Genomic DNA, 25,224 nt, shown 5'->3' with positions numbered 1-25,224 from the left:
ATCCTACATGCCAAATATTATCTATGCGAAAAAGCAAGTGGGTCTCCATAGTGGGGTGGAAATAGCTTAAATATGCTGTTTAATAGCTCACCATAACCCTTTTATTGCTGAGTCACCTCCTCTCCTACTTCCTATTGCAGAGATTCTGGCATGATTGGGGTGGAGGGAGGGAAGGGATTATAATATCTCCTAACTATATCTTAAAAATACAAGATTTCATTTCCATTCCCCCCCCTCCCCCCAGAAAATAAACCAGCAAATTGTTCCTTGGCTCAGACCTTGTATGGTGAGATGGTAGGAGGGTTAAGACAGGCAAGGATTTTGACTAGTTGCTATTGTTAAATTGTTTGTTCTTTGTATAATGAATTGGCTTCAAAACTTTGTTCCAGGTGTCCTTTCCCTGGAGGGTTTTGAGGAGCAGCTGTGAATAGGAGTGTGTAGCTTGGGCACAGTAAAACTATTTCAAAGAGTGGCCAATGTTTAAATGATGCAACTTTCTGTATTCCTCAATGGGGCATTTGTAATCTGCTGGCACTCTGGCTGGTTTCCTTATTAAGAGTTTTAGTTATGGCCATACTCTGGGAAGCCAGTAAGTCTTGTTCTCTATGATGTTTGTACAACAGCTGTAGCTCAAAGTAAAAGTCCATGTAAAGGCTTTTCACTCTTGTCTTTTATCTTGCGGACAAACCGATCCCCCAGCATCTTCCAGTATAAGCCCGTCAGTGAATCCTGCTGTGCAACTGGGAGGTCTTGGGAAATGACATGAGTGAGCTGTATGAAGGAGATGCAGTGACTTTTTTTCCTTTTGTGCCCACTTGTTTAAGTTCTGGCTTTTCCTCTGCACAGAACTCCAGACCTGTCTTTGCACAATTCATTAACATCAGAGTCTGACAAGAGAGCTTATTTCAGACATTGAACTCCAAAATTCTCCATTCTGTTACTAAAACATGATGGAAACTGGCTTCCATTCTATGGCAGCGCCCTCTGTTCTGTAGAGGCACCTTCACTGCAGGTCTCATATATCATCTTTTTCAGCAAGGTGCCCACTAGGAATGCCAGTTGCGATTAACTTTCATTTCCAACACAGTCACAATCTGTTCCTTTTGAGATGTGTGTTATCCTTGCACAGTTTATATGGCGGATCAGGGAGGGTGCCATTCCTTTGAGCATGTGTTGTCTTTATTTTCATGACCTCGGGAAATTACGGTAGGTATAATTATAGGAGTTAGTCTAATAACAGCAATGCCAGCACTAGAGTGTAAAGCAGCTTGATTGAAAACTCCTAATATACAGATAACTGGGGGGGGGGGAGGCGGCGCGGCTGTTTGATTTCACTTAACCGTTAAATGATTTCACTTTCCTAAGTGAGGCTTTGCATAATGTACCTATGGGAGATAATTCTAGTGACTTGTACAGTGAGTCTTGTATAAACCTTATCTTGTCAAAATGGGTTTACAAGAGATACTTGGTATAAAACCCTATGAGATTGCTGTCAGAATAAACAGTATTTAACACTTTTCTGTGGCTAGTGTAACCTGTTCTTTGCAAAGGTAGAGCCATGGCAATCTTTTAATTAGTTCTCTGTGGGACTGACCTTTCAGGTGTATGTGCTAAGTCTTTTGAAAATCAGATTTTATTTTTTACAGAGCTGTCTGTCTTTTGTCTTAAATTCTAAAATGTACATGTTACACTGCTTAACAGACAGATGCAGGTCGCACATCGATAACCTTCCATGTGATGTCAGTGCTGCTGCACCATTTTGCTTACATGTCATGATAAAATGGAAAAGTCTCTGAAATGGAGGGCAGGCTCTTGTATTACTGTGATATGATTCCATATTGAAAAGCAAATATAGTGTAATTGATAATGCAATTGATGTTGAGCAACAAGTCCTGCTGCCAGTGACTTCATCTGTAACAAATATTAATGCTCTTGAGATTTGTGTTAATGACTACATGAAAGATTGTAGGCAGAAAACAGCTATATTGTGCACAGCTCAGTAGAATTTGGTGATATGGGAAGAACACTGCCATCTTAAAGATCTCATTTCTTAGTTTGCTAATACTAAGGAGTGGGGAATGTGGTCATAGTTAGTTAATTAAAACTACATGCTTAACTAAGGTATAGCTCTTCAGTATTAGAACCTAAGGTAGTGGCTTTCTCCTGGCTCAGAATACAACAGGGTTGTAATAATATAGTCAATTAACCGATAAGCAAGAGCTTATCCATTAATGCTATAGACGACACTCATTTTTCTCTCCCCACCACACTCCCCCGGCCAGTAAATTTTTTAGTAGGCTGGCCAGCAGCCGGGCTTGGTCCGGGACATACCTCTGCTGCGGCTCTGTATTTAAAGTGTATTAGAAGCCAGGTGGGCAGGCTCACAGCAGGTCTGGGAGCTCAGACTCCCCCCACTGTATTGGAGGCAGCAGCGCAAGGCAACAGGCAGCTGGTCTGTGAGGGGAGCTGGTTTTTACACAGCTGATACAGAGGTAGCAGTGTGGAGTGGCAGGGGGCTCCTCAGGAGAGGGGCCCGAGCACACTGGCTGCTGGCCCCACCTCTGGGGATGGAGCTGGTTTTTAAACTGGCTCCCCTCCTGGAACAGCTCCCACCTGGCACCCCCACCGCTGCCTCTGATCCAGAGTCAACAGTGTGGAGTGGCAGGGGGGCTCCCCAGGAGTGGAGCTAGATTGCACTGGCTGCCAGCCCTGCCTCCTGAGACCTATAGAATAGTCAACTAATCAATTTAGAATTCATGAGATTAATCAACTATTCAATTAACCAATATTTCACATCCCTAGATTGCAGTAGCTAGGCCTCATTGGAGGGATAAGTAAATTCAAGAGGTGAGTTTGATATTGAAATCTTGCAGTTAATCTGAAATGGCAACTTTGTTCTGAGAGCCTTAAAAATGAGCATTCTGTTCTGAATAATTGTTTTTGAAATAGTTTTGTAGACTAATGCGAGAGATGTGGTTCTAAGTGACTTTTTAAAACGATCTTTTATATCGTGCATACATGCAGGAAACATTTTGTTTTTTGAAAAATCATAAAATCTGTTTAAAATAATTTGTCCTTTTTATCATTCCCTGGAATCTATTTAGCTGAAAATGAGTTAAAATAAATAACTTGAAGTATGTGTTTGTGGCAAAATATATATTTGAGTTGGTGTACTAATCCTACATTAAAGGCACGTTATGCAGCAGTGTTGCTGTTGGCATGTGCTTCTTGCCCCCCCTCAAAGATTTGGAAATGCTAATTTACTTAGTTTTTTGTTCCTTTTGGGGAGCAAGGGAATCAACAAAATGCCCCAAAATAATTGACTTCTACTTAATAAAAACTAAGTATTAAGTCAGCCGGAGTAAAGGATCTGAAGCTTTTGCTGAGGTCGCTTCAGGACTTGCAATTAATTCAGATGTTAAGCATGTTTGAGATTGTTGCAGTTACTAAGGACTCTGTTAACAAAAGATTAGGGGTTTTTTTAACCTCATAATTTCAGCCACGTGTCTGACACTTTGTCACATTTTCTGTGGTTGAAAGAGAGGTTTTGGTGCTTTGTACCTTCATAGAAGCTTGCTCATCTGTTCACCGGAAACCTCCAGGAAATGGAAAAACAAGCTCCAGGTGTGTTTCGTTGTGCACTCTAGAAATACTGTACTCTAAATACCTGACGTGCAGGCTTGCAAGAAACACTTAACTTTGGTTTCTCAAAATGGCTGCCAGATGTGTTGCCTCTACTGAATCCCTTGTGTGTTGGAGACTGGAAATGGAGGTTGTTACTACTTTGAAAGACTGAAGGAAAGACCGCAAAAACTATTCTTAAACCCTGTGCCACTGAGCGTACAGAATATGAACCTGAAAGCTGCAATGCCTGTGGAAGACTTCCTGTGTCAGGAGGTTTGGGAGCCTTACCCAGTGTGTGCTACGTCATTGTTTGAGAAGAGGAAGTCTGTTTTATAGGTTAAACTCAGAAGCTGAGGCTGGACTCTGTTGCTGGGTCCACTGCTACCATTAGGATTCTCTATGGAACAAAATCCCTGTAGCTTCCAAACTGATAGCGGCAGACTCACTGAAGAGGCTGATATGAGACACATCTAAAAATATGCTTGCAAAGACTAGCTTACAGTAGAACATCTGAGACACTTGCTAGCTTTATCATGGCTTGTCTAAGTGATGTCACTGAGTGAGGTAAGGAGGACTCGAGTTATAGAACACTTGACTAGCAGTCACTTGTTTCAGGCCTCTCCTACTTAGAGATTGGTATTCACTAGCTAAAATGGTAACTGGCATTTCTGTGATGCCTTGTATCAAAAGAGCTCACCAATCTCTCTCATTACACTTCAGCTTCTGGTGGGACTGAATAGGTATTTGAAGTGAGAGATACCTATCTCTTAGAGCTGGAAGGGACCTTGAGAGGTCATAGAGTCCAGTCCCCTGCCCTCATGGCAGGACCAAGTACCATCCCTGACAGATTTGCCCCAGATGCCTAAATGCCCCCCTTGAAGATTGAACTCACAACCCTGGGTTTAGCAGGCCAATGCTCAAACCACTGAGCTATCCCTTCCCCATCTCAAAACTAGGGAATGTAAAATTTTGATTAATTGGCTAATTGATTAGTCGATAAGGGTGCCTGTGCCTCTGCCTTTGAAGTGCCTCTGCTGTGCCCAGGTTGCTACACTTCAAAGGCGAAAGTGCTGTATGGAGTACTGGGCCAGCGGCAGTCCCCAGCTGACCCCAGGCTCCAGGAGGCACTGCCACTTTGAAGCACTCCCTTCTTCCCCCCTACACACCTTGCTGCCTCTTTCTGATAGTGGCAGCAAGGAAGGGGAAGCGACCAGTCAGCTAGCGTGTCAACTAGTCGTTCACGTCCCTACTTAAAATAAAGCCCCACTCCTTTAATTTCAAGTACTTGTATGGCCCCCGTTACTGTAGTATCTGAGCTGCTCACAGTAATGTGTTTATCCTCACCAGACTTTGGAAGGCAAGGCAGTGCTATTCTCTCATTGTACAGATGCAGAACAGCAACATAGAGACTGAGACCTGCCAGACACCCCGTAATGTGCCTTCAGCAAAACAGGGTATTGAATTCAGATCTCCCACTTCTATGCTAGTGCCTTAACCAGAGCATTCATTCTGTGCAGGAAAGAGGGCTCCCTGTGCTGAAGTATGGATTGCATCCTTGAAGTTTAGCTAACAGCCACAGTAAACTTAAGACAGAGTTAAAATAAAAGTAAATACGTGTTTTGAAAACAACGGGTTGAACCTCCAGCGACCTGGGGACCTGACCAATGCCAAATCAGAGAATTTGCCGGACCATGTGCGGTCACTATTGTCTAGCAGCATTACAATACTCCCACTGCTCTCAGAAGATATTTAGGGGTAAACTAGAGCTAAAGAACAGCACAGAACACTGAGAGCCAGGACTGGTGGCTGAAAACAAATTTTATGGGACAGTGGGAAACTTGGCCACACCCATAATAAGTGAACATCCAGCTAACTAAAATAATGCCAGATGGACCAGAGAGTGCAGGATTAGAGAGGTTCAGTCTGTACGTGGAAACTTGAGCCCTCTGTGTCTGACAGCAGTTATGTTTCCTCTGACAGTGATCTGATTAAACCATAACTCGGGCAGGAAGAAAGATCTGTTGAAAACTGGTTTTTAAAAAACACTAAGCTCATTGTTTTGGGAAAAGTAAAAGAAAAAAGCTAACACCTCTCTTACACTGTTGTAACACTGAGACAGCTGGAGATTCTCAGTTAGATATGTGCTTTCTGTGCTCACTTATGCTGACGTTTTGTCATCAAAATTTGCATGGGCAACTTTACATTCAGTTCAGTTTTTGATAGTGAAGGAGAAAATTGTATTGATGTGTATATGCAATTTGAAGGTTATATTCACATTTGTTACTGATATGAGACTAAATTTCACTCCTCTAAAATTTTCAGTTTTCCAAATTCTCTGCCACGTTTGCTGCTTCAGCCAGCCAGTCTGCTGGTTCTTCTGTATGCTTTCTACTGGAGCTGCTCATGGCCACAGTCCAGGATCCTAGCAAATATTTTTATACAATTCAGTTGCTTCCAGAAAACTGCCAGAATTGTAGTTAAGCTATATGAAAAGGGTTTCCACCCTTCCCAATCTGATCAAGCATTAACTTGGTAATTCTTTCACCAAAGGCCTTATCACATAGACAGGAAGGAGGTGTGGATGAGGAAGATTAAAAAAAAATAATTGGAAGGGAGGCACAGAAAATACTATTCCAAGGACTGTGGATTTTGACTCATGTATGCAGTGTAACACATCTGGTTTGGCGATACTCTTCTTGACATGGTGGAGTATCCCTTCATTAATGGCCATAGGCTCATTCTTTGAGTCAGACAAATCTTACATTCATATAGTCGATTCAGATTGCATATAACGTTGCTGGAATATCAGGGCCGCCTTATGATGGATGGTAACTGATGCAGATTGTTTTTCCTGCCTGTTAGCTAATTCCAGCTCATTGGTAGGTGTAATGCGTTGTTTCTTCTTGGGCAGATGATTTTCAACAACTCACTAAAAGTATGTCTAAGCTGGAGTGGAGATGTGCTTTCCAAGTTGGGTAACAGGGTGTGTATATACTAGCTCTTACTGAGTTTGTGTTCCCCTTCTCTCTTTAGTGCACAAGCGGGGGAAGGAGGGTAGCAATTCTGAGCCTAATTCTGTCAAGGGCCCTCAGTGTGAACAGCATTGGGACAGGGAGTCATCCCAGCACTCACTGCCTTTATACTTTTAGCTCATCTCAGTCCAAGCTAATGAGGGTGTCTCTTCATGCTGGAAATTGTACCTCCAGCTCTAGTGTAGACACACCCTCAGTTGAAGAGGGGTTGTGGCTGTAAACTAAGATACATACAGTCTCTTGTTTGGGGGAATTTGCATGTATTTCTTGGACAGGAATCTGATCCAGTCTTTCAGCAGGCTCTCTGATCTTTAAGAGCACACTCTTCGAATGATAAAGTTGCATCTACTATATATTTGAGAGAGTCTGTCTGTCTGTCCAAGAACTCCTCCTAAACAGTAAGAGCTAGGACCGCCACATTTGGTATATTGCTTTCTCTTATCATAACTTAAAGCCACGTACGGTTTGGTTGTGCAAGGAAAATGGGGTGTGTTTGGAGCGGGATTCCTTCTCATAAAACCATACAGGTGAAAGGGGCTGGTTGGGGGCATATCCCGCCCCCATCTGCGACTGTTCCAGCCCTGGGACTCCCACTCTTGAGGCGCCCTTTACATCTCCCCCCTATATTTGTATGCGGACATTGCTGGCTACCAGGGAGCAAGAAGAAAGTGCAGTTTGCTGTATTCCTCATTCTGCGGTGAGCATGGGGGCAGATGAACTGTGCACTTGCTTTCACTACCTGACAGGGACAGGAAGGGGAAGAGCAAGCAGCACTGGTGCAATCTCGGGGAAGGGAAAGCTCCTTCCCCCCGCCCATCACACACAGTCTCTCCTGTCCAGAGTCCCTGCTCACCCCCCAACCCTAACTCCTGCCCTGAGCCTGACCTTAAGGACCTGAGCAACTCTGGGTAAATGTGCTAGGTGGTGTATATATTTTCAAGGTAGTGAAGCTTGCATCTACGAATGCAACGATTTATATGGCACCAAAAGTGTAGTGTGCATTCTTGATGCAAAGGGTAGGGCAGGCACATAAGCACTTAATGTGGAGGGCTGATTCTAACAGCAGAGTATTTTACGGTGGGAGTGAGTGTTACAAAGATTTTATTTGCTTCATCGGTGATAGGAGGTATATTAAAGGAGCTGCACACAGAAGGAGCACATCAATGGAACCTGAACAAAATGGAGAAGACTCCTGGCAATGGAAGCTCCCAGAATTATTCTGGGCTATCTTGAAAAGTTACAAGCTGAAATCGGAAAGTAAACTGTCTTTGTATCTTCTTGTAGTAACCCTCCATTGAGCGAGGAGATGTTGCCTCCAGGGGAGTGGATGTGTCATCGCTGCACTGTGCGCAGAAAGGTAAAACCTCTTATCCAAACATGGTTCTCTTTGGCTCACTCTCCCAAAATGTTAACTCTTCATTTTCCAAATGTCTGTCACTCATATTTGTTCTGCTCTTTTTCCTCCTGCCAGCCTTTCTTGTCCCACCTAGTTCTGCTCCAGTGTGTATGCGATCATGGTACTGTAGGAAGTAAAATGAAGGTTAGACAGGCTGGGGACAGCCAGGGAGATTTGGATTAGGAGGTGATCTCTAAGCTAGTCCCAAATGCCTGAACTAATGTTCCTTATTCTAAATCTCAAAACTGAACTTGCGTTCACTTACAAACATTAATTTAGTGACATACCCTTAGCAAGCAGCAATTTTCTACATTGAATCCTGGACAGGAAAAAAAACTACACTAAAAAAGAAATCCGAGGGAATAATTCTGCATGGGCAAAGTAGATAGACCAGTTGTGGCTTCCTATGGCTTCCCATCTTTAATGTCTGAGTCTTTTATTCCAGTGCTTCATGACTCTGGCTAGTAAAAACAAAACAGTGATTCCACAACAATTTCCATAGCAACAGACTGAAATTGCTGTGAATGATGACTTCCTTATTTGTAAGAACAGGATGGAGAGATGATTGGGCAAGATTGTAGCTTGGTTTTTTGACATGCTATTTCCTAGGAAGCTGGCCTTGCTAAATGTAAACACGATTTTGCAGCAATGACGTCTTCAGGCTGTGTAGCCGAGTGTTTTAAGAGATTTTGCACCAAATTATCCAGGAAATCTTTCATATGAAGTGACACAAATTCACCTCTAACGCACTCTTTTTCTCCCAACGTGCCATATTTTATCAGATCTCTTGCTCCTGGCACATCACTTGTGATGCTAGTCTACCCTGAAGACAGTTAGTTACACTTCAGAAATTTGTCACAACAATAAAAAAGCTGGCTTAAAAACGCAATGGCTTTGCTTTCTCTAATTTGAATGGCTAAGCCCTTAATGTTTGCTCATTCCAGCACCTCACACAAGTGCTGCTTCTGGAAAAACTGTTAGACAAAAGGCTGTGTGTCTAGTGGCTCAAATTTGTTTTCATTCTGCTTCTGATTTCTTTCCTGTTTTGGTGAGGAGGGTTGTTTTTGTTTTTGAGGAGGAGGAGGAGAGAGAGTGGTGGTTCTCCTTCTCCACGTACAACTGGCATTGCATCTATTCTTCCTTGGAGGGTCACATGCTGCACTTCACAGCTTTCATGTAGATTAATGTGAATGCTGTGTCCTTAGATTGTGCTGGAGGTGCCCCTTGTGATTCATAACAAATCATGCCCATTGACCCTTCCAAATTAGAGCCATCAAAAACTACTACTGGCTGGCTGGAGACCTCAAAATTAAACCAGTTGCTTGCCAAGCCCCACCATTAGTCCGCTTAACGTTATACATATTCCAAGTTCCTTTCCATACCCACCCATTCTATTAGGGTGGTTTTTAATTACTTGCTGCCCATGGCAAATAATTCTTCATACTAGGCACAGAGTGGACAAGTACTCTGCATGCCTCTCCGAACACTTCTGCATGTGCATTCAAGCCTTTCTGTATACCATACTCTGCACTGCAGTCCTTAGCATCCAGTGTTGATCTTTCTTTACCTGTGCCAATATTGGGACTCTCCTGAGCAAAATGGCCTGTTCTTGCATTAAATTGGCATACTGCATTTTTTTCCCCTCTTGTTCTAATTCTTTTGTTTTTGAGTAGTCCTGCTATAAAGGACTCAAGCACTGTTTTAAAAGGGGTCATTGGTAAATGACCTATGAGGGAAGACTGGAGAAAGACTGAAAGAATTGGGCTTGTTTCATTTAGAAAAGAGAAGACTGAGAGGGGGCATGAGAGCAGTTTTTAAGTATCTAAAAGGCTGTTACAAGGAGGGAGGGAAAAATTGTTCTCCTTGGCCTCTGATGATAGGTCAGTAAGTAATAGGGCTTAAATTGCAGCAAGGGTGCTTAAGTTGGACATTAAGAAAAACTTCCTGCCTGTCAGGGTGGTTAAACGCTGGAATAAATTGCCCAGGGATGTTGTAGAATCTCCATCTCTAGAGATATCTAAGAACAGGTTGGACAGACATGTATCAGGGCTGATCTAGATGGTGCTTGGTCCTGCCATGAGGGCAGGAGACTGGACTTGACCTCTTGAGATCCCTTCCAGTTCTAATATCCTATGATTCTATGAAATAGTCTCCCAAATACATCCTGGTTGACATCTTGAGTGTTAATTTGGATTCTGATTCCACTAAACATGTTACTTGTGTCCAAACTGGATTTGAATCCAAGACTCCAGAGGCGCAAGGCAAGTAGGCAAACCTCCTCCCACACTTTGCCATGCTAACTGTTTTAGTAACATGACTTAGTCACACTAGCAACTACTAAATTGCTTTTACTGGCTTAGGGCTAAATATCATGGTGAGAAACTTGCAATAAATGTCTTGAGCTTTTGTTTCTATAGCACTTCTGATATCTATTTAATCTTTATTCTGCGTGTATCAGGGCCAGTGTACTTATCAGTATGACTCTTCATGTTATGCAGAAGCGAGAGCAGAAGAAGGAGCTGGGGCAGGTGAATGGATTGGTGGACAAATCTGGGAAAAGGACCACCTCCCCCACCAGTGACACAGACCTGTTGGACAGGTCTAGTACCAGCATCAGGGCAATCGCACATGCCAGGATCTTGGAACGGAGAGCAAGTCGGCCTGGCACTCCCACGTCGAATGCCAGCACTGAGACTCCCAATTCAGAGCAGAATGACGTAGATGAGGACATAATTGATGTGGATGATGACTCTGCCATTGCAGAAATGGACTGTGGGCAGCCCCAGCTGAAGCGACCCTTTGAGCTTCTTATTGCAGCTGCCATGGAAAGAAACCCAACCCAGTTCCAGTTGCCGAATGAGCTGACCTGCACCACAGCACTTCCAGGTGAGTAAATACTGTCTGCTTGCAGAGCTTATGGCTCAGAAAGGCCACTGGTGCTTACAACAGTGCCCTTTGCTGCCTCTTCCATTTGAGCTCTTGTTTGTCCAGTTCATGCGAGTTTCTACTGACGTGCTTGTCTGATTGCAGCTCTGATCACCCCTCTCCATGAAACTAAATCCGTGGTCACCAACAGGTCGATTGCGATCGACCAGTCGATCGCAAGGTGTTCGAGCCGTTCTCTCCCCCCCCTCCCACTCCCGAGAAGCCCCACTACCTACCTCCAGTGAAAATGGAGGTAGTGCCGGCTTTCCACGGGGTGGACAGAAGTCCTGCAGCTTTGCGCCACTTCCGGGTGTTCCGGAAGTGCGCAGGCTGCTCCCCTCCCTAAGTTCTTTGGGGTGCCAGGAACTTGCCTGGGGGGAATCCCCAGAGGAGGCGCACGGGAGCTGCCCTGCTCCGCGGGAGGGGTGAGTCGGCCCCGGAGGAGACGCATGCGGGGGCTTCCCTGCTCCGCAGGAGGAGGAGTTGGCCTGGGAGGCACGTGCGGGGCTTCCCTGCTCTGCGGGGGGTGGGGAGGGAGTCCTGGGAAGAGGCTGGGGGAGGGGAAGGGGTGAGGTCTTGGGGGAAGGGTGGGGCAGTAGATCTTCGCTTGTTCTGAGATTTAAAAAGTGATCTTGGGTGTAAAAAGATTGGAGAGCACTGAACTAGATGAAGTGGGTGTACACACTCCTCCCATCCCCTTCAGGTGTGACTGTTCACTAGAACAATCGACAGGTTTTTATCTTCCTCCAGGGCACACAGCGGGATTTGCAACCCTGTTGAATAGCGAGAGACCCCACCGCTAAACTGTCCTGAAGGCCAGGGCAAAGTAACATTTGGACACTTCCTGCCAGACCAAATGACACTGGCCAGAGGATTGTACCAGCCAGAGGAAGTTTCCTTGTCTTTTATTAGGGTTGTTAATTGCCAAACTTATTCACTGCCATTGTGTTTCATACTAATTATCAAGTTGATCATTTGAAAACTCACTTCAGCTCACTTTATTGTCTGTGACTAAATTTAGGTGGCTGCTTGTGTTTTTGACTCCTAGGTACTGGAGCACCTCTATGGCAGGTGGGGAGCTGCTTTGGCCCCCACTGGTTACCAGTTCACCTTTCACATTCCTAATATCTACAGATGAAGGGGACCTGCTTTCGCTTCGTTTGTTTTATTCCTCGTCTCCCCTTTACATTGTGTTAAGTCAGCGCCTTGGTGCCCTTGAGCAGCTTTGCTAGCCTCTTCTGAGATCATTGTTTATTTCTACCACAGATGGATGTATATCCATCTGCTCCAGTTAGTGATCAGAATAGGAGCTCTCTTACACGGGGGTAATGCCAAACTTTTCCTTTCTCTTTCAGGTACTAGTAAGAGGAGGAGGAAGGAGGAAACCACGGGAAAGAATGTCAAGAAAGCACAACATGAGTTAGATCACAATGGTCTGGTTCCCTTGCCGGTAAAAGTCTGCTTCACATGCAGCAGGTACCCAAGTCTCCCCTTTGTGGAAGTTTTGCTTGGTGTGATGGAGAGGGCCTGCTTAGCACGTGAGTGCTGCAGACCCTCCTCGCGGGAGCGGAGTTCACACGTTGAACTCCAGACCTGGTCTGATTCCTTTTGCCACTCCCCTGCTCGATTTCACGCTCCCTTTCCACCCTTGTCTGCTTGTCTGATACAAGAATGTAGCAGCCAGACATTTGCAAAGAGATCATGTACTTGGGATTTTTGGATTCACAGACTCACAGGCAGCTGTACTTAAGCCCCGGTGTTCTAGGTGCCATGCTATAGAAAACTATTTTCCTACATCTTTTTCATACTACACTAAAGTCTTTAATAAAATACAGATGGGGTTCAGGAGAGGAGAAATGGTTATCTTCTCTTCCCCAAAGTGATGGTTCAAATCCCGTGTGATACTGTCTGGGAAGGAAGTTAAATACCAGTTTTGATTTTTAAAAGGTATTGGATGAGTAAAAATAGAGGAGTAGCGTAACTTACTATGCATGTCAAAGGTGTTAGGAGAAAATAACCCCCAAACAAAACACACCACATGATTGACACAGATGCATGTCACCAGATTATGGAAGGGAAATTCAGATATTCAAAAATGGGTAATCGCAACCTGTGCAGCAGAATATTTGTGATGGTGGGGTGTTGGAATAGTGAACCATGTCTGTAAATTGAAATCCTAACCCAAAAGTCAGTTTAACTGATAGTGTAGCTTATGTTGTTGTGGAAACCGAATCTCAGTACAGCTGTGCTTAGTGTAATCTTTCACTCTTAAGTGAGCTGTCAGAAGTGAGGAGCAGCTTCTGGTAACGTTTTAAAAAGATGCCACCGGCCTTCTTGTGGCTTCAGTAAATGAAATGTGTGTGGCTGGGAAGAACGAGCATATTTGGAAGCGATCCCCTCTCATTTCCTGCTTTAACAACCTTTTCCATCTCTCTGAAGTAAAAGTTCCCATTGCAACAGGGTGTACCTCTGAGGGCTGGAGTATTTGGGAATAACTCAACTCCGTGAAGGTTGCTCTTAGCTTCCGTGAGTGTCCTTGGTGTAATGAACGTGCTGGCCAAAGCAGTACTGAATGAGAGCGGCTTGTTCAGGACTGTTTATGCAGCTTCTGTGGAGAGCATGGAGAACACAGCACTGTTCAGTCCTACCCCCAGGATTTTACAATCCAAGGCCCCCATCCTGCACTTGGATCTGCATGGGCAGATCCTTGTGCCCGTTTCACTTCGGTCCAGTAGGACTGCACAGATCACGTTACCCCATTGTTGCCTAACTTTAGACAGTAGCAACAAATAACACAGGGAAGATGGGGGGTGGGAGGGTGAGACAGACCTACAGTAACATAAGTTGTCTGGGGCCACTGTTCTTTCTCACTGACTACAAGTGAGCATAAGAAGGTGGCGAGCAGCATGAATTTGGGTTCTGTGTAGGAAATAATAAAAATAGCAGCTGTTTCCGTTTGTTTGCAGGAGTTGCAGAGTGGCTCCTCTCGTTCAGTGTGATTACTGCCCCCTTCTGTTCCACATGGATTGCCTTGAGCCCCCTCTTACTGCCATGCCCCTGGGCAGATGGATGTGTCCAAATCATATTGAGCATGTGGTGGTAAGTTTACACTTAACTGGATGTTAAAGGGACACTGTCAGATTGCATTTTATTAGTGGACTAATTTTAAAAACACTCTGTTTTGTGAGCATTTATTGCTCCTCCATTGGTGTCTTGAAGGATCTTTTCAAAACTAACAAAGTAGAATGTTGAGTTTGCTCATTTTATTTGTTACAGTAATTGATTGACTCTGAAAAACATGATTTTCAGACAAATATGATCAAGTTGGCAGCCTCTCGGAAAGCACATAGATGAATGGTTAAACAGAAGTTTTTCTTGTTAGCTCTCATCTTCTTCATACCAATGTTCTAGAACTATCCCCAAAATAACCCTACCGTTCTCTGAATAAGGAGTTGCTTGTGTGAATCAACCCTCTGTCTCAAATAATCAAATATTCATTGTACTCGTGGCTGGAATCTAAATGCACATATCTGGAGACCCACTGTTTGTGAGATTACCCGCGGAAACATGAACCTATTGGACCACTTAAATATTTTATTTTTCAACTTTATAAAGTTGTACCCTTTAGCAGAAACAATTGTCTTTTTGAGTTGTAAACATAGAGCACTAAAGCTGAGCTGAGGGTACTCATGGTACAGTACCAACAGGCTTTGAAAGTCAGATATTTGGAACAGGGGTCTGTATCATTCTAACTACACCACTGTTATACCTGTTCTTCAGCTGAACCAGAAGAACATGACTTTGAGCAATCGGTGCCGGGTTTTTGATAGATTCCAAGACACCATATCTCAGCATGTTGTGAAGGTGGATTTCCTGAACCGAATCCACAAGAAACACCCTCCCAACCGCAGAGTTGTTCAGTCAGTGAAGAGAAGAGGTTTGAAGGTGAGTGAAAACAGGAAACCTTCTGGAGATGGTGCTCATGTGTTTTAGCATAATAGGCATGCTGCAGTGTGATAGGCTTCTCTGGTCTTCAATGTGCAGCAGCGCTCGCTCTGGAGAAGGGAGCACAGCCCCTGAGGAGCACTGCTGCTTTGGGGTAGCTACAGGTATTATTCAGCCTAGTCAAGTAGCATTTCACAGTTTTACCACTTGGTGGCAGCTGTGCATCTTTCAAATGCCACTTTAAGAAATTCTATTGCCTTTCTAGAGAGTGGCACTCATGTCAAAATTGGAAGGTTAAGTTGCTAAGAGCTCCCTGTATGAGATGAAAGCAAACATGCAGTGTTCAAGCTACCCTGTTTTTATGGGCTGGGTAATGTGTAAATATTTACTGCAATAACAGGTTGGCTAGCTTAACACCATACTTCTCAGAGGCACTATTGCTGTTTAGAGTTAGCAAGGGTTATATATTAAACTCCTTTGTGTAACAAAGCAAAATACATTTTTGAAATAAGGGGAAGGGAATCTTAACTAGAACCTGTAGGCTAAGACCAGATCCCCATCTGTCTACAGCGGATGGGCTAAGGATTAATGAACTCAAACCTGGTGTTCAGTCTGTGGCTCAGAGCCCCGTGGTTGAAAGCCTTGCCTTTGTCATGCAGTAATTTAGAGGAACTGAAGTTCCTTAACCTACTGAACATGGGGCTCAGGGTTTTGTTCTCTCCTGCAGTGTTATGAGGTGGCTCATCTCAAAAGCAGAGTAGAGCCATGGTGTATATGGAGGAACTGCTTCTAGAGCAGGTGCTGAAGTCAGAAGAACCAGCACGGCTTCACAGTTCTACTTTGTCAGCAAAACACCCCACCCAGTGTAACTGAGGAATAACTCAATATAATGGACATTTGATTGTAAATAAATGTACTTCCCTGCCCCTTTGGATGCATTCATGCTACAGCTGATCACTAAGGGCTAAAGTCCAGACTTAGTACAAGTAGGTGAAACTCCATTGACTTCAGCAGAGTTGCATCAACTTAAACCCAAGTCTGCATATAGCCCGGAAACTTTCCTATCTTCTGATGTCTGCCTTTTGATATTCCACAGTGCTGGCCTCTTGGCACAATCTGTGGCTGTTTTGGCCTGGAAACCATTGCCATAGGAAATGTGAACAGTACTAATTAAGAATGACTATAGTTGAATGGAATGTACCTGTAATTATTCTACTGTCTGATTTTTCCCTCCTGACAATTCAGGTTCCTGATGCGATAAAATCTCAGTACCGGTTTCCACCCCTCTTACTCGCACCTGCAGCAATTCGAGATGGTGAGCTCATTTGTAATGGGGTCCCTGAGGAATCCTCACAGAAGCACCTTTTGAACCCTGAGCACTTAGCCAGCCAGTCAGAACAGCAAGAGGTAAACGATGGCAAATGTAGCTTCTCTGTGGTGCAAGGACGACTTTGCTGTGCATTTCAGTGTGTGATCAAAGCATCTTTTGGAGCAGCAAATCTAGAATGTGTGCAGTGGTGACTGTTTCTTCTCTCTCCTCCCATGACCAGTCACAACTCTGCTTGGACACTTCCTCATGTCCACTGCCCAGACAGCTGTGAGGTGTTCTCGCTGCTGGATCGTGTTGTGCCTTGCATCTGAATGGAGCCCATGACATATGCTTATCACATCTCCTTCAGGCACACTCTTAAGGTGCAGATCCTGTATCTGTGCCCCACCATCACCACTGAGTTCCTTTGTTCTGCTGCTGGCATCTTTCCTCTCTCCAAATCCCAGCCCCCTGCAGACAATTTATATATATATATATATATATATGGAGATATACCATCTCATAGGGCTGGAAGGGACCTTGAGAGGTCATTGAGTCCAGTCCCCTGCCCTCACGGCAGGACCAAGTACCATCCCTGACAGATTTGCCCCAGATCCCTAAATGGCCCCCTCAAGGATTGAACTTTTAACCCTGGGTTTAGCAGGCCAGTGCTCAAAACCACTGAGCCATCCCTTCCCCACAAGCAGGGGGAAATGGCTTCCAGCTACAGTTAGCCACCTTAATATAGCTATTGGATCACCAGAGTATGAACGGTCAAGTCCACTGTCCCTAGACTGATGTATGTGTCCTACAGCTGCTCTCAGCTGATGGTGGATAGATACACACAGACATGGGGTGTTGCATGATACGGCGTATTGGCCAGCATTCATAAAACATAGACACATTCCCACCTTTTTACGCCTCCTGTGCACCAAGCAAAACATCTTTGCCCGACTAGGGAAGAGTGGTGAGGGGGAAACCCTTTGTGTGATTTGAGGGTTTACCTTTTTGTCGTTTGGCAGAGGGAAAGTGCTTTCTCTGTTTGGTTTTGTAAGGTGGTGGAGTTAACTAACTTGTATATTGACATTAATGTTTCTGAGTGGCTTTTGTAAGACTGAGGATGCGCCAGAGGTTTGGATGAGTGTATTTTGAATGTCAACTCTAAATGTTATACCTCCAATGAATTCTCTTGCTGGGTCACAGAATTGTTAGCCTTTACCAATAGCAGTCTGCTCTGCAAGCCTCTGTCCCTGTTAAGATAGCGGTGAGATGAGCTGATCCTACAGTGTGAGTGGTGTAAACTTCCGTGGATGATGCCTGTGTGTGTCTAATTGTGGGGGCTCCTTTCTGTTCTGAAAGTGAAGGATTCATGGTGACGGGCCTTCCGCCAATACCCATCCCTGTTCAGAAGGTGCCCCTCCGAAGCTGGTAATGTCTCAACGCTGTGCTTGGAAGCCTTGAATGAATTGTGGGAATTTTCCCCTCCCTCCAGTCCTTATTGTTAGGTTCTCCACTCCCTCCTCGAGAGACCTGTACAGCATGCTTTCTCAGTGGACTCAGATTGAGGGAAGCCCGATCTATAGAAAAGCCAGTGCTGTGTTTAAAGGGGAATCTGTGTGTCAAAACTTGTAGCAAAATGGGGGTGGAGTTTTGGGTGTAAGACAGACTTACTGTGAGTAGCTTGGATTTGGGCAAAATGTGTCTCCGGTACCAATGGGCTTGCTACATGCTCTGGAATAGATGTAGCTCCTATATAGCAAAGGAGTGGCACGCCTAACCTCCTAATTCAGCAATTGTATCAGCAACTGATGTGACACAATAATTCTCCGGTGGTGGGGAACTTCCTGTCCCAGGGCGGGCAGCACCATGCTGGGTCAAGCAGCCTGCTTTTGGGGGGGTGGAGCCAGCATGCTGCATGAGTGACCAGCCTGTGGCTCACGACATTTTCTTTCTGTTTACAGTGGCTCTGTAGTGTCGTTGCGCTCCAGTGCAGCATCTTGAGACATTTATCTGCTAAGCAGATGCCTTCGCTTTGGGACTCTGAACAGACAGAGAAGGCTGATATTAAGCCTGTTATTGTGGCCGAGGGCTCAGTCACCAACCCTTACCAGGCAGCTGACAAGGCACCCGCCCCTTCCCTTTATTCCGTGTCGTGCACCTCAGGGATTACCACCCAGAATTCCTTGAGCTCTTCTCAATCCCAGCAGTCTTTGCAACAGGAAGATGTCAATTGCAGCTCTTGTATGGATAAGTCCAAGAAAGGATCTTCTTGCGGAACTTCCAATGGGCCAACAGCCTCTGAAGTTAAAGTAAATGGTCCTCATTTGTATGGTGTTTCCTCTGAACCGTCAGCACACTTGACTGATTCTCAGAGGCTAATTGGCCCAGGTAATACAATACCTGGGCTGTCTCATCGGCAAACATGGCCTCGGCCCCTCACGCCCCCTGCAGCCTGTGGGCTTCTGAATCACACAGTTGGACCTGTGGTGAAGACGGAGAACTTAGCAGGACCTGTTTCTTGTGCACAAAGGGGCTCTGCACCAGTCACAAGTATGCCTGCTTCCATACCAAGCTCTTGTGCCAGCCTAGAGACCACCAGCACTTTGCAAAGAAAGAATGTCCAGACGCAGATAGGCCCCCCGCTGACAGCAGAGCTGCGATCTATTGGTTCCCCCTTGACTGCCACTAGGGCTCTCACTCCTCCGCAGGCAACAGGAGATGGGATCTCTGCCATCGGCTCCACACACCGATTCTGTTCACCAGCACCACCTTCAGGTAAGCATCTGGTGGGGAGATCTGGGTGCCGCAGTGGGAGCGGAGTGTTTAAAAACCTTCCTTTCAGAGCATGTGTAGTAACAGGAAGGGAGCCAGGCTTGCCCCAGATGTGACGCAATGGGAAAAGAGTGAGTCTTGGCATAGCCCCCATGTCCTGAAACAGGAACGGGGCCCTGTGCTGAGCTTTGCCCCTTGAACGCATCTTGAGGCGTGGGGGGCACTGCCCTGCTTTCTGAAACACGTCGTCCATCAGGGCTCAGCAGGAACTGAGCCCCCCAGTTCTGGGCCCCCCACTACAAAAAGGATGTCGACGCATTGGAGAGGGTCCAGCGAAGGGCAACCAAAATGATTAGGGGGCTGGAGCATATGACTTATGAGGAGAGGCTGAGGGACTTGGGTCTGTTTAGTCTGCAGAAGCGAAGAGTGAGGGGGGATTTGATAGCAGCCTTCAACTTCCTGAAGGGAGGTTCCAAGGAGGATGGAGAGAGGCTGCTCTCAGTAGTGAGGGATGGCAGAACAAGGAGCAATGGTCTCAAGTTGTGGTGCGAGAGGTCCAGGTTGGATATTAGGAAAAACTATTTCCCTAGGAGGGTGGTGAAGCACTGGAATGGGTTACCTAGGGAAGTAGTGGAGTCTCCATCCCTAGAGGTGTTTAAGTCTCGGCTTGACAAAGCCCTGGCCGGGTTGATTTAGTTGGGATTGGTCCTGTCTAGAGCAGGGGGCTGGACTTGATGACCTTCTGAGGTCTCTTCCAGTTCTATGATTCTGTGATTCTATGACCACACTGTAGTTGAAACGGTTTGGTTCCTGCATTGCTGTGTCAGGTGCAATTGTAAATTTGCTTTGAGGTGGTGGCTGGAATTTCCAAATGGATTACTTCAAATCTCTGCTTTAATGCCAGGTTAGAAGCAGGCAGTCAAGGCTGTGAAGATCATAATGTCTAGCTTTCATGTGTTCGCAAAGGCTGTACGCCGACAAAAATCTGAGCGTTACTCAGGAAATGCTACAGCTAGGATTTCATGTGCACTCCGCTCCCCCCTGGTTCCTGTGAATTACACTAGCCTTCAGTATGCTCTGCGCAGTGCCGCAAATGTGGTCAGCACCTAGTAACTTGTCCTCTTGGGTGTATGCCCCTGTAGTTGTTCATGGGACAATTCTGTTTAACACAGGCTTGACTGTGTATGCTTTACAGTTCAGACACCGTTTACAAGAGTATTAGTGGAAGTTTGCTGGCATTAGTGGCTTTTGCTGCTCACTGAGCTTGGTGGTTAAAAGCCTACTTCCTGAATTGCACTAGGTGATGTCTGTGCGGCTAACTAAAAAGGAAATATACAATGGTGTGGACACTGACATGTGCTGTGATGTATTCCTTAGAAAGCACCAGATCACATAAATGAAGTCAAAGGTATGCAGGCCTGTTGTGGGACTGCAAATACTGAATCCTTTCCTTGAGCGCTAAGATCTGTTCAGAAAATTGCTGTTTTTTGAATTAAGGAATGAGATTTTCTTACACTTTGATGTACCTCGAAATAGCTGAAACTGTTTTCCTCAAGCTTCAAAACAAACACATTTTCACATGTACTAGGCCTCAAAAATGTCAGTGTACAAAACATGTAAGAGTCACAATTCAGATTCTAGAGGTGGCTGTGTTCCCAGTAGACTTCTGTGAGGAGAGGTGGGTTCAGAGGTTGAATTTAAGGCCAGAGGACTGCCTGGATCATCTTGTTTGACTTCTTGTGTGTCACCCAGCACCTGCACACTAAACCCAACATCCAAAATGAGACCGAAGTATTCTAGCAACAGACGTAGAGTAGGACTGACTGACTGAGGTGCACCAGCAGCCAAACCAAATGAGTTTGGGTCGTTAAAGTGCTTTTTGTGCACTTAACAATGAATTATTTTTGGAGCATCCAGCCAGCAGATGTAGTGGGAAGAGCAAGCGTGTAGCTGGCTTAAATAGTATCTTAAAAATCCCAGGTCTGAGGGGCTGCCAGATTTTCCTCTGAAGTAGCATTTAAATATGAATATAAAACGCATGCCCGTGGCTGTGACCATCTCAACCCTACTGGTGGACAAAGGACAAAGCAAACACAGCTGGTCCTTGCCTATGACTTCAGTTTGAAAGCCTTGGTGTGGGGAGATGGGAATTTCCCCAAGTGGAAAAGAAGCCATATTGATATGGAGAAACAGTTTGGTCAAGCTCCTAAGAGTCTGGCAAAGCCTAGCTAGCTCTGGGAACTCTTCTGAAAGAGGTTCTGTCAAGTCAGTTTGGGCCCAAATTTAGATTTTATAAAATGCAAACCAAAACCCCTACTCAGCTACCAATAGCGCTTCTGTCAAGTTAAAGCCCTTTGATATCACATGTTGGTGGAATGTAGCTTCCCCTCCTGTAGTTGCTAGAGAACAAATGAAACAGCCTGAACTAAAGAAACTGATGTTAGAAGTGAAAAATAAATTAGATTTGAATTCTATGTTCTCTTCATGGATGGCTATGGGTAATGTCCCTTGAAAATGATCTATTCTCATCTAATTGGAAGTAGGGATGAAAAATCCTGGTTAATCAGGTAATTGGTTAAACGATTAAACGGGAGTGGGCAGGGTGAGGGGGCCTCCCCCTCCTGCTGTGGGCGGGGTTGCTCCGGCCAGGCTGGACCAGGCTGCTGGTTAACCATTCACATCCCTGTAGTAGATTGTGAGCGAGAGGGAGAGGGTTAGGGTATCTGAGGCACAGGGGCATGGTTTCTGTCACTGCTAGGATGTTCTGAAGCAGACACTTCACAAATGTCGCTGTTTTAAGTAGTTGGGGTTGCAGCTTGTGACCGAGCTAAAGTCAAGTGTGCATGTCGCTTCTGTCACATTCACACCACCTGGAAAAGAGCTTTCTGATTTCTGCAGTACGTGTGGCACGTCTGTTGGCAGTAGCAGATCTCTAAAAACAAGTGACAGACATTCATCGTGTTTCTGGTTAGCAAACATTTATTATCTAAAACTCTGCAAATAGATAAACCCCAACATGGAAAACCTGTTCCCTTCTGGGTGCAGAGAGACTTGATAGCTCTGCTCCATGGTTAGTGTTGGGTCATGCGACTTCCCTTCAGAACATGGCAGAGGGGTGGGAACCATGGAGAGTGCACTGTTAAGCTAGCTGGAAGCACAGTGGGGAAAGGTGTGGTGCTATTCAGAGCCCCTTCTAGGAGTTAGGAATTACTGGTTGGGAGAGGAGTTACTCCTCTTCTCAGTGCACGGCTACTAGCAAAATGAGCGGCGTGTGCCATTTGTAAATGAGGTGCGAGCGGAGGACTGGGTTGCACATCAGTAGCTCAGAGGTGACTGCCTTCTGGTATTTCTCTCCCCGTCTCTAGATGGCAAGGTCAGTCCCAGCACCTTATCCATAGGAAGCTCTTTAACTGCCCCCTCCTCTCTCACGTCAAACTCTGCAGCTCTGCTGGACCTCACCAGCTCTGGGAAAGCATTAATGGACGGCAGCGGTGGTGAGTAGTTCTTTGATTGGTTAGCTCAGTTCCCAATTGCTGTGGATGCCGGAGGGAGGGAACGTGCCTTTCCTTAAAGCATTTGGAAAGGGGAAAGTTACTTTGGGAACGGGGCTTTGGGGCATGTACGTGTGTTACCCTGGGGGAACAAGGGCATGCCCCGTCCCCCTCAGACTTGTGGGTCTCTTCACTTCTGCGCCTTGGTACTTGGATTGTTTCACCTTGTAAGCTTGCGGGGGAGGGCAGGTCTCCAGATGTTCGTATCCGTGGAGTTCATGTGCTCCAGATCCCCAGTTCTGCTAGGTTATGATTTTAGCTGTGATCCAAGGACACTTTGCTCACCTTGCCTGAGGCCAGCAATTGCTCATTCTTTGTGGAGACTGCAGTATTGTTATGGGTAGCCTACAGTTACATCTTTCTCCTGCTACCTTTTCTGCTTTTGTCCCCGAGACGGCACATCTTCCTCTCCTTTTGTCATTGAGCTAGCAGGAAACCCAGACTCTCATCAGGGTGTCTAGAGAATCCAGAGGCCTGCTGTACAGTTCTCAACATCGGGATCAAGCTGTTGCTTGTGAAGCTTCTTTCTAATCTTTCTTGCACTGTCGCTTCGACCCTCTCCTCTTTGGCAAACACCTGGCTGCTTGTCTTGACCTCTGGGACTTGCACCAGCTGCCGTGGCTGCTTCCCTTACTCGCTCTCTTACCAGTGAGGACGTTGAGGTGGCTCTTTCACGAGAGTAGGTTTTAACTAACTGGTTCCCGAGCTCAGTGCAGATCTTTGCAGGGGAAGATGAACTGTCCTTGTGGGTCGTTACCAGCAGCAGTGAACTGTTACAGATTTCCTTTTTACACTAGCTGTCTGAACTCCCCCTCTCTTAACAATTGAAGCTGCCAAGACAGACTGTGACCTGAAAGTGAGACTGTCCTGCACTGAGCTGTCATTTATCTCGGGGATAAATCTAGTCAAGCTTTTCCCCCACTGCGTTATAAATTAGAGTCCCACAAGAAGCGCTCCTCATCCCTGCTGCCTGGAATACACATGGCCTTTCTGTGTGTCTGCTTGCCTGCAGAGTCTTCAGCTTTCTCCCAGCCCCCAAAAAGGCCAGTGTCCCTTTCCTGTGTAGATTGCAGCGCTCCAAGGCTGAGTCTCGCTGGCTCTACAAGAGAACATATGTAGAAAGTAACAGTGCCCTGCGCTTTAGCTGTGAGGCTCTGGATTTTTTCCTGACAGAGCTGCTGCTTATAGAAGCAAATGGCAAAAGTAGGAGCCGGACAGTTAATCCCATTGCAGATCAAATGACGCCCTCCCCATGAATTACTTACTAATTGCTTTTTCTTTGTTAACAGAGATTGAGATAAATATGCTGGACGAGAAGCTAATCAAGTTTCTGGCCTTGCAGAGAATACAGCAGCTCTTTCCTTCCAAAGTTCAGTCTGTAGCCAGCAGTGTCAGCTCCCACCAGTCATCTCCTTTGGCAAATCACATTGACGGTAAGAGAGCCTTAGACGAGTCTCTTTGCATTGAGCCGTGCTTTCTCTCAGCATCACCAGGCCATCTGGCCTCTTCTGGGATTTCATCTCCTTCCTCCCTCGCCACACGCCTCAGTCTGCAGTGTCCCTCCCTTGCCTCCGGTGAGCTTTCGGCAAACCTGGTAGGGAAAGGAGCTTGCTCGCTCTCTGCTGCATGACAGCAGCTTGCAGCCAGGGATGTTCTGTTTCCTGCCATGGTGGTGGTAAGGAGGGTTTCACCCCTCTCTTCAGGCAAGGATGGGAAAGGCCCAGCTGCCTTCTGGCATGCTTGCAAGAGACGCTAGGAGGCTAATGGGTGTTTGAAATCCTGCCACCTTCCTTCTGGAGATGGAGGAAACTGGCTTGTGGGCTTAAAGAGCAACTGAAGTGTGAGCTGGAAAAGCTGGGGCATGGAGTGAGGGTGCTGTCTTTCAGAGTCCTTGGACGCTCCAGTGCACACTGGTAACTGTGCAGAGCTAGCGCAGGTCTATTCCAACACACTGTGGCTAGGAGCTCTTGCCTCCCTGCCTTGTCAGGCCTGCCAGGCTCCTGCCGTAGTCACTAGCATCGCTGGGCCAGGCATGCTGCTGCCTATAGATTCCTTGCCCATTTACTGGCTGGTGTCACAGGAGCTGTCTGGCAGCTGTGTCCTGCCTGCGGGTGGGTACAACAGGAGATATGGGCTCTGTGCCAGTGCACGATTGCCTGTAGCGCAGGCTTGACCTGCCCTTCTCTCTGCTCACCTGCTCCTTTCCGGCAGTGACGTGGCAGCACAGACGCTGGGTGTCTGTCAGTAACCGTTCGCTCTCACGCTCTTGTAGCTAGAGGCAGCTGCGGGTCGCTGCACAGGGCCAGCACGGGCATTCAAGGCTTGTTGAACTGAATCTCAGATCTTTGGCACTCCCCACCCCCACCCCAGGGGAGATCCACTGCTGTGCACCCTGCCTGCTTTCTGTCTTTGACTGCACTTCACATGCTTCCCCCCTGCTAACTTGGACTTTCTCTTTGCTTGGTGATGGGACACTTGAGCCCAGCCCCGCTGGTGCAGCTGTACTAAGCAGGCCCTGGTAACTGTCCTGCAGAGCAGCCAAAAGTAGAAACGATTTGTTGGGAACAGTGACCCTTTATTGCACGTTGCACGCTGAAGGTGCCACGTAATCCCATGGACAGCGTTCTTGGCGTCGGAGTGAATTCCAGACACTAAGAGTCTACACTGTTA

General features: G+C 46.1%; 1 protein-coding gene across 2 annotated transcripts in view; it reads left to right on the top strand.

The window, feature by feature from the left end:
• PHF12 (PHD finger protein 12) overlaps window positions 1-25,224 on the top strand; it is a 45,106-nt gene that overhangs the window by 14,289 nt on the left and 5,593 nt on the right. The window contains exons 3-11 of one of the 2 annotated variants that reach the window (XM_075904521.1): window positions 7,941-8,013; window positions 10,551-10,938; window positions 12,333-12,453; window positions 13,944-14,076; window positions 14,758-14,922; window positions 16,168-16,329; window positions 18,193-19,006; window positions 22,369-22,497; window positions 23,844-23,987. In XM_075904521.1, coding sequence (XP_075760636.1) covers window positions 7,941-8,013; window positions 10,551-10,938; window positions 12,333-12,453; window positions 13,944-14,076; window positions 14,758-14,922; window positions 16,168-16,329; window positions 18,193-19,006; window positions 22,369-22,497; window positions 23,844-23,987 — 2,129 coding nt within the window. The remainder of the gene's footprint in view (window positions 1-7,940; window positions 8,014-10,550; window positions 10,939-12,332; window positions 12,454-13,943; window positions 14,077-14,757; window positions 14,923-16,167; window positions 16,330-18,192; window positions 19,007-22,368; window positions 22,498-23,843; window positions 23,988-25,224) is intronic. The other variant, XM_075904522.1, reaches the window with a different exon arrangement.

Source organism: Pelodiscus sinensis, chromosome 21 (assembly GCF_049634645.1).
Source record: "Pelodiscus sinensis isolate JC-2024 chromosome 21, ASM4963464v1, whole genome shotgun sequence".
Lineage (NCBI taxonomy): Eukaryota > Metazoa > Chordata > Testudines > Trionychidae > Pelodiscus > Pelodiscus sinensis.
The sequence above is the reverse complement of the archived record's forward strand: the minus strand, read 5'-3'. Positions and strand labels throughout refer to the sequence as shown.